General features: G+C 50.0%; 1 protein-coding gene across 2 annotated transcripts in view; it reads right to left on the bottom strand.

Annotated features, from left to right (window-relative positions):
• Positions 1-17558, bottom strand: part of GALNT18 (polypeptide N-acetylgalactosaminyltransferase 18) — a 340729-nt gene that overhangs the window by 98775 nt on the left and 224396 nt on the right. For both annotated transcript variants that reach the window (XM_055317867.1, XM_055317868.1), the window contains 2 exons: positions 2443-2626; positions 670-867 (listed from right to left, as the gene is read on the bottom strand). In XM_055317867.1, the coding sequence (XP_055173842.1) occupies positions 670-867; positions 2443-2626 (382 nt within the window). The remainder of the gene's footprint in view (positions 1-669; positions 868-2442; positions 2627-17558) is intronic.

Raw genomic sequence — 17558 nt, 5'->3', positions numbered from 1 at the left:
TGCAGCCACTTTTCGGTGAATCCTACAGGAGAAACTCAAATATCAGCAAGGCATACAAGCTGCTGTGGGGTCTGGTCTTGCCTCTCTGCTCCTCCAGCCTCTGGGGCTGCCTCCTCATACTCCTCTTCCCAAAGGTCCCTTTATAGTTCCTCTGTGTCCACAGACTCACTCTGTTTCTTCAAACATGGGTGCCCCTGCCCCAACCCTGCAATGTCCTACATTCACTCAAAAACAAGTGCAAATCCTAGTCTCTGAAAAAGATTCTCCCCACTTTCTATGCAGTTTCCTCCAGCAGTAATTTGTTTCCTCCAATTATTTTGTCTGTCATCGCTAGACTGCAGGGTTTTGGGGACAGCAATGGAGTCTCAATCACTCTGGATCCCCAGCACCCAGCACAGCAGTTGGCACTCAGCAGATGTCCCATAGTGATGTGTTGAAATGAGTAGCTCTGAGCCTCCGGATGGATTCTGGGGGCCCTGATTCTATTGAAAGGGAACATCAGGGCCTGTAAGTGGGGACTGAAGGTCATTTGTAATTCCTTTCCAACCCCCACTTATACCCTATCATCCCACAGTGGGGCTGGAGTTTGGGGAATAAGGCTTGAGCTGGGAGGGGAGCCCTTGAGTGGACGACAGAGCAGAGAGACCTACTCAGGTAAGGATGCTTTACCTGATCGGGGCGGTGGAGTTCTCCAGCTTCCACCAGGCTTTGGGGGGGTTTAGGTAGCGGCACCACAGCTCCCAGTCAAAGCCTTGGGCGGCCAATGGGTACTCTTCTATCTCAAAGTTGTCATACTTGATGTTGTCAAAGGATGGTGAGATGATCCGCTTCCGGTTCTCCTTTATGCGGGTGAGCACAGGTTCCGCCCTGAGCAAGAGGGAGAGAGAGAAGGGAAACTGCTTCCTAGGTGGATAAATACTTGACTGGCGACCCCTAAAGCTCCTTCCTCTGCAGAAAAAGGCAAAAAAGCACCTGGCTATCTGCTCCAGCCGGTTGCTCTGCCTCCTGGGAAAGAGCCTCTGTTTAACCTCCACCCCCCTCCACTTCTGGGTTGGCAAGAGGCCTGGCCACTCCTGCAGCACGTCCTGGGCTGAGCTGAGAGACTCTTACTGCCTTAGATCCTTGTGTCTATTTGCTTTCCTGTTTCCCAGTAGAAAAAAAAAATCAAGACCTTAGAAAGAAGAAAGGAACAGATCTGAGGTTCCATGGGTAGCTTTCAACTCGGGCTTTGATTTTGTGAAAATTCAGTATATCAACCAGGAGGAAAAGGCAGAGGAGGATGGCAAGGGAGGGGGGTGAGAACAAACTTATTTCCGCCAGTTACTCAATGCTCCTTCCATCCTTGCAGACGTGCCACCCCATCCCACGTGTTCTCCACCGCCCCGGGGAGAGGTGGGAGTAGGGCTTCCGAGCAGCCAGGAGGCCCCTATGGGCACCAGGCAAGTAAAGTGTTTGCAGACAGGAATGATGAGCTTCTTATTAATAATGCATTTGTTGCATAATTGTTTATTCAAATCAGCTTGAAATAGTAAGTGTCCCTCTCCTCTTCTGGCCATAAATCCAACGAAAATGCTTTTTAAATAGTCACAAATGGCAAGCAGGGACTTCAACTATAAAAAACGGCTTCATTGCAGCCTTAATTTGAGCCTGTTATGTAAAAGTATGCCTAAATCTAACCATGTGGTATGCATGCCCGGCTGCTCCTTCCTACCAGAGGGCCCTCCTCACCTGGCGCTCTACAAAGCCACACACAGTGGGCTGGCCACAGCACACCGTCTGGCCCTGCAGGGATGCTGGTGTCAGGTGCCCCATCCCAGCTTGACTGCAGCCTCTGAGGCCACATACCTTTTCTCTTGTCCCACATGGCAGCTGAGCAGCCCGGACCAGAAAAAGGAAGTTTTTGTAAGACCTAGTTTCACCAGTAGGGAAAATCTGAGATTCTCTGCTCTGTTTGGCCTGGCATTTCGGGGGGGGGGGGGCGGGGGGCGTCCAGGTCTCCTGGATGATAACATCAGGCTACCTTCTACCCCTCTGACCACTGGGCCTTGACCCTGTCTGCATGGTTGGGCTTGTGCCTCAAGTCTGGTCCAGCCTCCCCTTGCTCAGCAGTTGCAGCCCAGTCCTGAGCTGGGCTGGCACTCTCAGCTCTGTCGTCAGCCCACTCTCAGATCCGCTCTCCTAGGGGAAGACACTAGCTAGAGTCACACCTGATGCCACCATATACCCTTTAGAGACTGTGTATTGACCTGTTGGCCCCCGACCCTCCTCCACCTTGAAGGGCCAGCCCCGTTGCCTCCAGTAGTCACACATCCAGATCTCAGCTATTCCCAGAATTCTCTCCTTTCCCCCACTGTGGCTGAGATCCCAGCTTGCTTTGCACTCGTTTGAGCCAAAGCTCCGGACCACACTGGGATTCATCTTCCTCTCCTGACAGGCACTTACCAGCCCACATTGAACTCCACGTGGGCATCAAAGAGTGCTACCACGGGCGCAGTGGCCACCCTCCAGCCGCTGACTCGGGAGCGGATGAGGCCCTCCTGCTTGCTGTGGCGCACGACTTTGATGAAGCCCGGCTTCTGGCCATTCACCTTGTCCACGTACTCTGTCAGCTTCTCCTTCAGTTCCTCTGCGAGGGACAAAACGCATCGTTAGGAGAAGGGGGAAGGTGTGATTTAGACGCATGCCCTTTTAGGGGGAACTGACCCCCACCCAAGAGGCTGGGGGTCTGTTTTCCCTCCCAGGTCTCTTTCACGATCCCCAGGCCAGTGCCGCTCAGCTTTGAAGGGAAAAACAGAGGAGAAAACAGTTTGTGTTGAGTGCACACGGTCACATGCTTCAACACGTCCTATTTAATCTTCACCAGCAGCCCACGGGAAAATGGGGCTCAGAAGGGTTTCCCAATTTCCCCAACGCCATGCGGCTTGTGAGTGGCACAGGCTGGCTTCAAGCCGGGTCTAATGACTTCAAAAGCCGTATTCTTCTCATCAGCTCAGTGGCCTCTTTCTTCCCCAGTGCCCTCCACTCCTTCTCTCCTAATGGCCAAAGAAAGCTTCCATCTGCGACGATGATAGCCCAGAACCCAGTCCTGCCCGGATCTCCATCTTTCCAGGAAGTGAATGACCAGGCACTATGCCACGTGGGCAGTTGGTATTGGTTTGTTGCCTGCTGCTGCTGGCCAAGCATCTGATTCCCCTGCTTCTTCATAAGTGTCAATGGGTCCTGCGGTCCCCTAGCCTCTCAGCTAGTGGCAGCACAGTGGTTTGGGCAATAGCCTACGCACCCTTTCCCCAAAATGGCCTGAGTGGGCTGCATTCTCCTACCTGCAACCACTGCACCTCCCCAGGACTCAGTTTCCACCCTTTGCCTGTGCTCTCCAGGACTGGCCCTTTGGGTGCCCTCCTCCTATCTTCTGAGCCAGCCTGCCCGGGTCAGCCCCAGGTGAGCTGAGCCTGCTCCTTATCAGAGGACGGTAGGAGCTGCATGTCCCTTGGTGCTCAGTCTGGGGCCCTGCCAGACCTGCATCCCACTCTTTGAGGAAAGGGTATGTGGTAGCAGGCACAGTGCCTGGCACATGGTAGGCGTGTCCCATAGCAGCAGCACTCCGTAGCAGAAAGAGGATGGTATTTGGGGTCAGCAGTACTGCATTTTAAGTCTGCCTTCTATGTATTAGTATTATGATCCTAGGCCTGTTACTAAACTAGTTGTTGAGGTCCATGTGGGTATCTGGATGTGGTGAATGCATTTTGCACGTGGTAAGGATGTGAACTTTGGGGAAACACAGGGTGGACTGTTAGGGGTTAAACTGTGTCCCCTGCAAAAAGACTGAAGTCCAAACCCTAGGACCTTAGAAGATGACCTTATATGGAAATAGGGTTCTTGTAGATTGAACCGAGTTAAGATCCTTAGGTCCTAATCCAATGTGAGAGGTGTTCTTATAAAATGAGGAACTTTGTACACAGGCAGATGCAATGAAGAAAGACAAAAAGGGAGGCAGGGATCCCTGGGTGGCGCAGCGGTTTAGCGCCTGCCTTTGGCCCAGGGCACGATCCTGGAGACCCAGGATCGAATCCCACGTCAGGCTCCCAGTGCATGGAGCCTGCTTCTCCCTCTGCCTATGTCTCTGCCTCTCTCTCTCATTCTGTGTGACTATCATAAATAAAAAAAAAAAAAAAAAAAAAGGGAGGCAGAAGGAGAAGATGATTGTGACACCTGGGTGGCTCAGCAGCTGAGCGTCTGCCTTTGGCTCAGGTCATGATCCCAGGTCTGGGGATCAAGTCCCACATCGGGCTCCCTGTGAGGAGGCTGCTTCTCCCTCTGCCTGTGTCTCTGCCTCTCTCTGTGTGTCTCTCATGAATAAATAAATAAAATCTTTAAAAAAAGAAAGAAAGAAAGAAAGAAAGAAAGAAAGAAAGAAAGAAAGAAAGAGAAGATGACCACCTAAAGCCAAGGAATATCTGAGAGTCCCAGAAGCTCTGAAGCAGGCCTGGAACAGATCCCTCCCTATCACCTTCAGATGGGCATGGCCCTGCTTGATTTGGACTTGATTTTGGACTCCAGAATAGTGAGACAATAAATTCCTATTCTAAGCCATTCAGTTTGTGGTACTTTGTTACAGCAGCTCTAGGAAACTAATATAGTTGTTATGAGGATTAAGTGGGATTAACATGCATGAAAAATGCACAGCTCATTGTAGATGCTCAAAAAAAAAAAAAACCCACAAGTTCCCTTCCCCCTTCCTCAGTTTCCATCACACTGGGAATTGTAAGGGAAGAAGGAGCGCAAAGCCTTCTTCATAATCTCTGGTCCAGGACCACCTCCTCTTGCTCTGCTCTGTCTCTAGGTGAGAAGTCTGCAGCAGCAAGGCCATGGTGGCCAAGCAGGAGCTATGAACATGTGCAGGGGCCTCATGCCCAGGGAGGACCATGGGGCATGGTGGCTACTGCCAGAACTGGTACACCTTTCTGTCGACATGGATTTCAATCTTTTTACACATGATGCTGGCCAAAACAAACAAACCCGGTCTGGATGGATGGGTAGGAGACAGTCCGTAGGCATCCTGCTTGAGTTATCATCGAGTTGGTGAGGGAACTGGGCATCCAGGGCAGAAATGCTGAGAGGGAGGCAGGAAACTCGGGTCCTAGACAGCTACCAACTTGCTCTGTGGCCTTGGGTAAATCCCTAAGAATCCCAAGACCTCAGAGTTAGCTGGACAGGCTTTTAATGTTTGTTTTGAACTGATTACCCATCTAAGGTTTGAATTCCCTCTCTCTATCCTGATAAGTGATCATCCAGCCCCTGCAGTGACCAGAAACATGACACAGCCCATTCCTTACTGGGTCACTCCAATTATAGATGCGCCAAATGCCAGGGTCTTTCAACCTTCCATTCCCTGGTCCAAGGTTTATTTCGGGACCAAAGGGGGCAGATCAAATCCCTCTTCCACTTGACAACCATTTAAGACCATCCTTAAGTCCTCACCGGGGATTTCTCTGAGTATTTCTCTGGATCAAATGTCTTCAGTGCCTCCATTATTTCTTCACATCTGTCAGTTCAGGTTCTGAACTTCTCTCTAAATATGTTAGTTTTTCTTTAACAGTTTTAAATTATGCACCTAGAAATTGGTCTAATACTTATGGAATAAATTGTGCTATACAGGATAGAATGAACAAGTCACCTCCTTTATTCTAGAATCTATGCCCCTATTCATAGAGTTAAGGGTCACATTAGCTTGCCCTGCTTTTGACTCAAACTGAGCTTCCTGGAAACAGACTACACAGGTCCTTTTCACATGGTGCTGCTAAGTCAGGGCTCCTTCATCCCTCTTTGTCATGGATGTATGCTGTGTGGGTGCATACCTGTGCGTGTGTGTGCGTGCACACACGCACGCAAATATGTGCATGCTCTGAGCCAAAACAGAGGATCTTACGTTTAGGTCTCTTTCATTCAATCTTTTTAAAGATATACACGATCTTTCTTTCTTTTTTAAAGATTTTATTTATTTATTCCTGAGAGACCCAGAGAGAGAGAGGCAGAGACACAGGCAGAGGGACAAGCAGGCTCCCTGTGGGGAGCCTGATGCAGGGCTGGATCCCAGAACCCCAGGATCACAACCTGAGCCAAAGGCAGCCGCTCAACCACAGAACCACCCAGATGCCCCATATACTGTCTTTCTGAAGTCAGAATGTTTTGTCCTTGATTCTGTTAACCCATGCCTTTGTTATCTAGCCTCCAGCTTTCTGGCTTCTGCAAAAGTGATTAGCATATGGCCTTGATTGTCATTCTTTTACACAGTCATTCTTTTACACAGCGTGACCTTGTCCAGAGTTAGGGCCAATGAGTCCTGTCAGGCTTTCTCGTCCCAGCCTGATGGAAATTCAGCAGACTTTTAGGCTGCCATTAACACACTCTGTATCCCACTTTAGCTGATGTGAAAATAACCTCATGATCTCAGACCATGCAGCCGACTGGGGAGGCCTGGGGGTGCCGCTGTCTGTAGGTGTCAGGAGGTTGGCCATAGAGCGCCCTAACTCAGCGCGCCCTGTGCTTACCACGTTTTCACACGTGGCTGTCAGGAGGCCTCTTAAGACATTGACTGCTCCATCTCTTCCAAAGGTCCACCTCTCATGTACCCTTTTTGAAAGTTTTAAATAGAACTCATTAAGCCTGGTATTTGGACTTTTGATGATGGCAGCTAAGGGGTGAGTCCAGGAACTTGGAGTGAGAAGTGGGCTGATACCAAATGACACCCTTCCTGGCTGCCAGCGGGGACATACTTGTCCCCTTCTCTCTGTCCCCACCCCTTGGGTAGGAACCACTGTCTACAGGACCTCTGTTGTTGAGTTTATTGGTGGGACGGGGCTGTGGACGATTGCCACCCCAATGAAACTCCACGAATCCCACCTCCCTGAATTTGCACCCTTGTGTAGCTGCTTCACATGCTACAACTGGCCTGACCCTAGGGGGATGCAGCAGGAGGGACCTGTGCTGGGGGTCCCAGCATAGGCCTAGGCCTTAGGAAGTCCTGCAGTTTCTGCTTTCATTGTCTTGCTGCTCTGAGTAAGGAAGACCAGCCTCCTTGAGCTTGAGAGGCCCAGGGAGTCCCCATTAATTTAGGTCACCCCACCGAGGCCCAGACATGTGAGGGAGGCCACCCTGGATCTTTCCACTGATTGTAAATGCAGGGGGAGCCCAGCCGACACCCTGTGGAGCAGAAACAAGCTGCCTTATTGCAGAATTGTGAGCCAATAAATGGTTGCTGTTTTAAGCCACTAACTTCAGGGATGGTTTGTTATACACAAAAGGCTAACAAAACAGGCTCTATTATTCCAGTATGGTGCTGAGGTTAGAGTAAGATTGTGAACTCCTGATGCACAGGAAATGTGAAGGTCCAGACAGACACAGAAGAACCACTTAGAAGATGGCAGCAAGGGATGAAAAGGCTTTGCTTCTCATAGGAGCTGCTTGCCCCTTTGTGCCTCTGAGCTCTGTTAAAAGAACTAATAAAGGTTTCTGGTGGACCAGCTAGAGGAAAATTCTGTTCTCAGCCTGCTGCATCCTGGACATTGGCTACTGATTAGAAGGGGGCATTCCCTGAGCCCCAACCAAAGAGCTGCTATCAAAAAGTGAAAAAGTCCTGAAATACCGCAGATAATACTGGCTCCTGGTCTTTGTAAAGTACCTTTACCTAATTAGGTTTTCATGCTCACCTTCAACTTTTATCAGCTGCCAAAGTGAGCAAGAACTACCTCAGAGGCACTTCCACATTTGCTAGGAAACTCTGGCCCCAAGACACTGCCTATTACATCTTTATATAATGTATATATGATAAATACCTCCCAGAACTTAGCTCAAAAAAAAAAAAAAAACACACAGGAAGAGCTTGTGGCTTTCTTTAGACCTCCACCCAAATACATAAGCCCTCATAATAATAACCTTTTTGCCAAGGCTGCGGGGAAGTTGAGAGAAAAATCTAAGGGCTCATCATCACAGGGTTCAGCGTTTCTGCTTCTCTACCTTTGCTAAAGATTTGATTTTCAACTTCTTGTCTACAAGCTGCATTCTTTTACTCTTTTTTTTTTTTCCTCCGTGAGCTACCTTTAACTCCATCTTGAAAGATGTAGCAGAAACTTCTAATAAAGTGCCTTGGTGGAGCAGGGCAGGAGCAGAACTGAGGAAAGAAGGGGAAAGCTGTAGTTCGTGTTTGTTTTAATGTGTTGGGGAAAGCCGAGGTAGGGAGGCTGCTCTCTGTGCCTTTGCCAGATTTAGAATCGATGGTGGAGTTGTCGATCCCCTGCGTTGACAGAGAAACACAATTTGCACCCTGCAGGGGGCCAGGTGTCATCCAGCCTGTGTTGCTCCTCCAGCCCTCTCCTGCTGTCCACAAATCCCTACTCTGCCGACATCAGACCCACCTCTGTGAATCAGCACTCCCCGAAGCCAGCTCATCAAACACCATTCCCCTCTTAGGAGGTCACAGGCCACTCTCCACCACCCCATGAGGTGCCTCCCCTCAGAGCCTGCTGAGTACAGGCTGCTTGCCTGCTCTCCCTCCTTCCCACTCAGAAGCCAAGTAAAAATGCAAAATTTGGCCAGCCTGGGCGAATGGAGCCTTTTCTTACTTCCCCCATATACCCTCCTGTGCTGCTCCCATAAAAAGCAATTAGCTTCACAGGGTCATCCCAAAGGAAACAAAACGCAGCCTGAGCAGAAGTCTGGTACTAATGGCCGTTAATCTGATTGAAACACACCTAATGAGATACTCTTTATCTCCTGCATGAAGGAAAAAAGAAAGGATCAGGGAATTGATGGCTGATGGGGCTTCGCTCTTTGAGGGCAGCAGCTCCACAGACATCCTTGCAAAACGGCCTGCCCAGGCTTGCTCTGGAGAACCTGGTCCTCGTCCTTCTCCCAGTGCTCACACCATCCTTTTCCACACCTGCATTAGGTTTGGGGGAAGCAGGAGTGACGGGAAAGCCACCCACCCACTCATTTGGCGAATACTGAGCAACTCGCTATGTACCAGGTATCCATCTAGTTGCTCTGGCCAGAGCTGTGAACGAGACGGTCCTTAAGGAGCTTCCATTCTGCTGGACGCTGAAAAGGCATGTGATGTCCTTCACTGACAGAGAGAGTAGGGGGAGGAGATAGAGACGGATGGGATGCGAGGAGACGGGGAGGGAGAGAGGGGGAAGGAGAGAGGGTGGCAGGAGAGGATGGTGGGGGGAGAGTGAGGAGAGAAAGATGGAGATTTTGGCAAAAGAACCTCAGAAACTGATTCAGGGCTCGCAGACACAGAGGCCTATCAGGCAACAGGCCTGCGGGACCTGAGAGGCAGTGCCTGGTGCAGCTGCAGGACGTCAGAGAGGCAGGGGTTAAGCTAGACCTACGTTCTGTACTTTCCTACAGCCTGCTGGTTCTCAGCTGGGAGCAATTTTGTTACACTCTCATCCTCTGAGGGGATATTTGGCAATGTCCGGAGACAGTTCGGATTGTCGCAACGGGGGAGGGTGCTCCTAGGCATGGATGCTGCTAAATTTCCTCCAGCGCACAGGGCAGCCCTCCACAAGAAAGAACCATCTAGTTCAAAATGTCAGTAGTGCCAAGTTTGAGAAACCTTGTGCAGCTCTAAATGAAGGAGGCCTCATTGTGGAAATCTGAGCGTGTACTCTTGGGGGTACATGAAGTTTTGAGAACTGACAGCCTCAGGGGTGTACCTACTGAGAGACCTATTCCTGGGACCTGCAAAGCCTTCCTGCTTGGTGCTATCGAGAGTCAAAGAGGAGCTGCCTCTTTAGAAGGGCACTGCAACAGGTGCTGTTGGCTGGCTGGTCGCTGTCCTGGTGTGGCCATCTGAGTGGGCATCGCAAGGCCCACACTCAGAAGGGCCTGTACGTGGTTTAAAGCTCCTGACCATGGACGCCCTGCCCATATTTCCTTGGCACTCCCCTTCCCATACGCACTGCTGGCTTCTCTCTCTCTGCCTAGAGGCTTTCTCTGACCACAGATATGTACTCAGCCTGCTGTGGGCCAGCTGCAGGTGCTATGGAGTCGCCATCTACAGCCATAGCTCTCCATCTGTTAGGGGATGGATATCCATGTTATGGGAATGAATTGTGTCCCCTCAAAATTCCTATGTTGAAGTCCTAACCCCCAATACCTCAGTATGTGGTTTCAATTAGTAATAGGCCATTGCAGGAGTAATTAGCTATGATATAGTTCCACTGGAACTTAGGGGGCCCCTAACCCAATATGATGGGTGTCCTTATAGGAAGATGGCCATATGAAGACACAGACTCACAGGGAGAATGCCATGTGAGGACAAACACATAGATTGGCGTGATACATCTCCAAGCCTAGGAATACTAAAGACTGCTGGCAAACCCTAGAAGGTAAGAGAGAGGCAGGGAACAGATTCACCAGCACAGCCCTGCGGACCCCTTGATCTTAGACACTGAGCCTCCAGAACTGAGACCATTTCTGTTGTTTAAGCCACCTAGTTGATGCTCCTTCATCACAGCAGCCCCAGGAAATGAATACATCCCAGCTTCCTTACCCCTTGGCTGGGGCACTCCTGAGGTAGGTGGTAGGCAGTCTCCAGCTGGGTTGGGCCTGGAGCCACAGCAGTAGCTTGTTCGTGATGTCTACGACATTGACCTTCTTCTCTCTCCTGTGTCACATCCCACTCCTTCATCACTGTTCCCTGGGGGTCACCAATTTGACCAATGACTTGGCCTCAACGCCTGTCTCAGGGCCTGCTTCTGTGAGAACCCAAATAAGAAGTCATCTGTTCTCCAAGACATGGTGGTCCCCCACCAGCGTGTGAATTTTTAACCCTTGATGGATGTGAATAATGTGTATGTATGTGAGCAGGATGACTGAAGTTTCTCTCCCCTTCTATCTCTGTGTTAACTGGCTAATGTTTAACGAAGGAGATAATGACGATGATGTACCAGGCATTTTGCACTTTGCATATAACATCTCATTTAAGTCTTTTGGCAACCCTATGCTGTAGTTACTGTTAACGTTCTATTTTGAAGACAGGGAAATTACGGCACAGCGTGACCCAGGTAGTAAATGGTGAAGTCAGGACTTAAATCCAGCTGGGCTGTACCCAGAGTTCATACTCTTTACTCTCCATGCTGCCTCTCTAGGATCAAAAACTGGCCCGCATGAGAGTCAGCTTGGTTGAAACAGGTTCCGGGGCACCGCCGTTTAGGGTCTGATTTGGTGGTGGATCTGGGACCAGAGGCTCTGAATTTCATACAAGCTCCCAGGGAGATGCTGATGGGCAGCCAAGCCTGATAACAAGGGAAACAAAGGAGCCTCCTCTGGAATAGGTGTGGCTCCAGCCCTCCACAGGAGGCATCAGACTCTGTCTGAAAAAGGCTCTCCTCACCACCACCACCACCACCCCACCTACTCAGATAATTTCCTCTTCATTCTTCCCAACCCCTGGGCTCTGACTTGCTGCCCTCTGTGACAGACCCTTCATTTTCCAGGCAATTTTCATTTCTCTGCATGTGGCCATCTTCAGATCTCATGCTTTGGACGGTCCCCTGTAGTTCCCCAGCTGCCCTTTGCACAGGGCACGGCCTTTGTCCCTTCTGTCCAGCCCGACAGAATCAGGTAAGCCAGCCCGGTGCTCCCCTCTGACACAATGTTGTCCCCCAAACCGCGCCAAGGTCAGAGGAGCCACCCCCCACTCTGTCCAGTGTCTGGGAGGGAGTATGAACACCACACACCCCCCCACCACCACCACTGAGAAGTGCTACTAATTGCTAGTCTCCGATGTGCTAATTTAAAGATTAAAAGCACAGCACACTTCTGTTTATTCTTCCAAGAGTGAAGAGTGGCTGGTCTTCCTCAGATCATAAGATTAACTGACTCTCCTCTAAAGCCATTTAGGGCCATTGAAACACAAATGATATGTCAACACATTTTAAAAGAGAGATTATTCATTAGGATGCAACGGTTGTCAAATCGAGCTGATCATCCACTTACCTAAAGAGCTAAAAAATAAATGGACATAGATGCCAGCCCACCCTCACCCCCTTAAAGAATCTGGAGGGGGCTCTGGGCTCGGGCTTGCTGAAATGACAGTGAGCCGGGCTTAGACAGCTGTGATCCCAGGACACACCCAGGGCAGCCTTGCTTTGTGCGTCCCTCTCTCTTTAAGATCACTTTGGACAAGCCTTCAAATCCTGGGCAGTTTACAAATGCTTGCACACGTTTTCTTCTTCTGTCCTATAGACTTACCAGCTGCACTTCCGCCGGCTCCTTTAATCGCTGTACTTCTTCAAAATCAATTGATACTGAAGTAGATTTGGAATGGCCTTAAATGCTTCTCTTTACTCAGGACTTGGGGGAAAGTCTCCACCTAGGAGCCCCACAGATGGCATTTAAAGTACGGCTGGAGGGTCCAGGATTAGTGTCACAATCATCCTGGGAGTCTCCAAGCATTAATTCAGTCTTGGCAAGTCACAGAAAGCCCCAGAATTACCACCCAAAAAGACCTAGCCATCTGTTTCTGGGTCTATTCTTTCAGGTCATAGCCAGGCATTAGTGGCTACCAAACCCACAATATACATGCACTCTTCACTTGGTGGGGTCTCCAAATCCAGGCTCTCGAGATCCACTAACGCCTCCTTACCTGCTCCAAAATGACTTATTCTCCCAAAGATCCTGCATGCTGTAATAACATGGTCAGAACTGGTTTCAGAGAGAGGGCAGTGGCAGGTGTAAAAATGGTCCCCTGGCCAGTCAAGGATGTGTCAGATGCAAATCAATGCTACTCTCTCTTTCTCTGTCTCTCTTTCTCTCTCCTCTCTCTCTCCCTCCCTCCCTCCCTCCCTCCCTCCCTCCCTCCCTCCCTTCCTTTCTCGCTTTCTGTCTCAACAACAAACCAAAACTCGATTTATAACATTTGCCAATGTCTGTGATGTAAGTACTACCACTATAGCTGGTTTCAAGCTATTAAAGCCACCAGCCCTGAGAGATGTGCATGCAGCGTTGGGGAAGGGTATGCGTGATCAGCTGGCGACAGTCCAGGTCAGCCCAGCACACTGGTTTTAATGCCCAGCCAGAAAGGCTGCAGTCCTGAGGGTGCTTCCTCTTACTTAACATGTGCACTGTGCTCCGTGCTTTACGTCTACTCATCCTGTTCTTCATTCATTCGTCCAGCAATGGTATGTTAAACACATATGAAGTACCGTACGTTATACACTATTCTAGTTACTCATCTAATTGAAATGTCACTACCACCCTGCAAACGATGATATTTATAGCTAATGCTTATTTATTTATCGCTTACCCCATGTCAGGTACTGTTCTAAATCCATATATAAATTCATATATTTCCCATTCTGTACCCTCAACAACTATGATACCTCTCCAGCTATGGCATATTATGATCCCCCTTCCACATATTAGGCACTCCGGGCACAGTGATGGTGGAGGGATTTGCTCAGCGCCCCAGGGCTGGAAGTGGGTAGGATGGGGATACAAACCCAGGCGCCCTGGCTCAGGTCCATGTTCTTAATCTCCCATACGATTATCTTCAAGTGACAAAGGAGGAAAGTTGAGGATCAGATTTTCAGTGACATACCCAAAATGACACAGATGGTTCAGAATTAGCAGGGGTTCAAACTCAGATCTGTCTGACGCTAAAGACTGCTATTTGCCACTCTGCCCCAAAGCCTACCAAAGGAGCCCCAGGCGTCAGGCCTCCCTCAAGAGCGTCCTGAGATCACTGGTTCAGTTCAGAAAGAAAACCGCCTCCTCTAGCTACTATATACATCCTTAGAGCCCAAGGGAAGGGATGAGACTGCCATGCTCAGCTTCCTTTTGACCAGAGGCCTGATAGAGCACTCACACACAAACCCAATTTCTCTGGGGTAAAAATCCCTGAGCAAGCAAGAGCAACAGATGAGGGAAGAGTGGCTGAGTCTGGGTTTCCTAGAGTGCTTAGTCACTCACGTTCAGAATTCACCATCAGGGGATCCCTGGGTGGTGCAGCGGGTTAGCGCCTGCCTTTGGCCCAGGGCATGATCCTGTAGACCCGGGATCGAATCCCACGTCGGGCTCCCGGTGCATGGAGCCTGCTTCTCCCTCTGCCTATGTCTCTGCCTCTCTCTCTATCTCTCTCTCTCTCTGTGACTATCATAAATCAATAAAAAATTAAAAAAAAAAGAATTCACCATCAGGTAAAATTCAGGTAGGTTTGTGGCTAGGAGATCCAATAGAGGGCCAAGGACGAGAGGCTGCCTGAAGCAATCTGGGTGTTCAGCATGGGGTACGGCCGTGCGGCAGGGCCCCAGGCTCCAGGGGGGCGCTTCAGAGTTCTCACACTCTCTTTGCTCTTGACACCCTCAGACTTGCCAGAGGTCACAGAGCTGGTCATCAGAGTAGCCAGAAAAAGAATCCAGGGCTTCCTTCCCCTGGGGCTAGAGCTCTGGGCTCTCTAGTCCACTGATTCTCTATTCATCCACCATGAGCAATTCAGAAAAATGAAAACAAGAATAATGGACTATTAGAAATCGGTTGTCTTCGTGGACTAAATGACCTTGGACAATGGCCAGCATGCCTGGGGCTCTGTGAGATGGAAACCCACAGAAAGTCAAGGTGGGGCAGTGGCCCAAATGCTATGACATTACTTACGGGGCATAAAATACTCCTGCTACTCTGACAGTTTTCAGCAGGAATTAAAAATGCCACGATGGGTGATTAATGTCAGCTGCACCTAGGGGGAGTGGAGTGGACACTGCTCCAGCTGCTGCGCCTCCAGCTCAAGAGTCCCAAGCACAGCCCTTGCCATGAACTTCAAGGGAGAAAGTTTTGAAGACCTCAAAACCTGAGGAAATGCTGGCATAGAGCCTGTGACAGCAGGTCAAATCTGAGCTGAGAAAGGACCCGGCTGGTGTCCCAGCATACAAAGGGGATTCCGGGACGGTCAGGTCTAGTATGGACACTCGGGAAGGGCCAGTTGCCATTGGAAGTTAAGCCAGAGGCCAACTGGAATTTTGGTGCTAAATTCTCCTTTTGTGCAGGAAGGACTTGGAGAGCTCTGAGTGCTGCCCAACTGAGAAACTCGATCCAAAATCTCATGACCGAGAGCAGAAGAGTTTATGAGTCCAAAATTTCAAGATTCTGAGTCTTTTCTCAAAAGTCTGTGATTCTTGGATACCAACTCCCATGATCCTCAGATGCTGGAAGTCAAAGCTTCCATAAGTGCCAGAGTAACAGCTTCCCCCCAACTCCCTCCCCAGGCCCCGTTGCTGTTGGCCTGCAGGGCTGAAGGTCCCGACCCCTGCTTGCTTAGCCTCCTCGGCAAGTCTCTGCGCTCAGGTCACATTCCCAAACGCACCAAACTCAGGGTGCCATGGTACCTTTGCATTAATGGCTCCCTCTGCCTACAACATTCCTCCTGCCTCATCTGACCCAGCTGAGGCTCCTTTGGAAAACTTCCTTTCATCTGAAGCTCTCCAAGAAGAGGAAAGGCTAGGGGAAGGGAGGGAATTGTTTTCTCCTTGGAACCCAGAAGGCACTGGAAACACTCATGTGTTCCAGGAGACCAGTGAGGCCCAAGAGTAGGCCTTGAGGTCTAAGGCCTGCGGCACAGCCCTGAGTGTCCCCTGGGGAAGAGCTAAGGCTCCCACAGGCTGTAAGTCAGCTTTGTGCTTCTGCAAATCACGGGCTGCTCAGGCTGTGTGACCAGCAGCCTCAGCCTGGCTGATTCATGACTCAGGAGACACAGTGGGCTTTGCACACATATTTACACCCCATCCACTGTCGGTGCTTGTCAGATCGGGAGGTTTGGTGCTCTTTTCCTCAGCTCCCTGAACACCTTTAGGCAATCTATTCTTGAAGAGGAAGGATCCCATAAAGGCGCAAAGTAGAACCCAAGTGCTCTGCTTGCCATCCTTGGGTTTTTGTTTCTCTATTGAAAGATGTCACAGAGAGCAGAAAGAGCAGGGACTCAGGGGAGGGACTGACTTCAGTTTCATTCCCGGCATGGCCATCTATCAGCTGTGTGACTTTGGGCAGGTGACTGAACCTCTCTGAGCCTCAGTTTCCCCACTGTCAAGATGGGAATAATGTTATCTACTTCTTTGGGCAGCTGTAGGGTTCCATGAGACAAGGTATGACATGTTGTAAGTGTTTAAGGAGTGGCATTATTACGTGTTCATTAGTCTGAACCCTCTGTTGGCTTCCTCCCTTTCAAAGGAAGGGCTGAGGCAAGAGAAAGCCCCCCTGCATTATTTGGGAAAGCTAGGCCTGCAGCAAATGGCCCTGAGACTTCCCCAGGCCCAGGGCACTGCTGCTCGTCCTCAGGGGCCACTTCATATTCAATCCTCAAGCCCCCTCCCCATCCTAATGGTCCCTCTGCTTATTCAACAGCCCTATCTCACAAGGCGATTCCCTTAAGCAAGGGCTCTGAAGAGCTTTATTTGTATGAAGTCATTTAAACCTCAGAGAAACTCTATTAGCTAAGTACCACTGATAACCCATTTTATAGATGAAAAAACTAAGGCACAAACAGATTAAGTGACGTGTCCAAGTTCAAACAATTAGCAAGTGGTGGAGCCAACATAGTTTGGGAGTCTAACCCCAGAGCCCATGTTCCTCATACATTTCTTGCCTTTGGGAGTAATGGTGGGAGGGGGCATTCAATGAGCACCTGCCAGCTCTGGCTTTGTGCTGGCCCCTGAGCATGCTGGCCGTTCAGCATGTCTATCAGCCTCACTTTGTAATTTAAAACAGATGAAAACCTAAAGGAAGCCTCTGTCCTCTCTGTTCCCATTCACAGCACCTCTAGGAGGCAGGGACCTTTCATGCTCTTGGTTCTTTCTTACAAAAGAACACAATGAAGCTAGGAAGAGGCGGAGGGATTTGCTCAGTGTCCCAGGGCTGGAAGTGAGGAGGACGGGGATGCAAAGCCAGGCACCCTGGCTCAGCTTCATGTCCTTATTCCCACATCTGATTATCTTCAAACAATACACTAGTACCCAGTATTGTGGGCCATGGGCCTTTCACAGGACATGATGAACACTGGCTCAAGGGAGACACATCATGCCCCCTGGGCACTCACGCATTCAAGGACTAGCACTGAGTGTCTGTCTCTGTGACACTGCTCAGAGAGTAAACCATGCTCCCTCCCCTCAAGGAGCTCAAAGACTGGTAGGGGCTCAATGAAAACACACTATCATGTCAGGCATAGGGTTTGTGCTGTGTGGAAAAGGCAAGCACGGTGAGGCACACACAAATGCAGGAGAGGGGACCTAGCAGCTGTGGTCTGTAAGCAAGGGTTACATTAACCCAGAGGGGCAGAGATGCCATCTATCCAATATGGAGGAGGAAGCTGCAGGGATTTGGGAAGCCAGAGACAAGTGTGGGTCTCAGGAACCCCAGCAAAGGTGTAGGCCTGTGGGTGGGCTGAGCAAGGCCCAGGAAATGGCTCCAGGCTGAGAAGTGAAGGGAGACAGAGCATGTCACTTAGCCTGGCAAGGCACGTCCAGACACACTGAGCATGCAGCCTCTCTGGACGGTAGGGTTAGCTCCCA

This window comes from Nyctereutes procyonoides, unplaced genomic scaffold (assembly GCF_905146905.1).
Source record: "Nyctereutes procyonoides isolate TBG_1078 unplaced genomic scaffold, NYPRO_anot_genome, whole genome shotgun sequence".
NCBI classification, from domain to species: domain Eukaryota; kingdom Metazoa; phylum Chordata; class Mammalia; order Carnivora; family Canidae; genus Nyctereutes; species Nyctereutes procyonoides.
The sequence above is the reverse complement of the archived record's forward strand: the minus strand, read 5'-3'. Positions and strand labels throughout refer to the sequence as shown.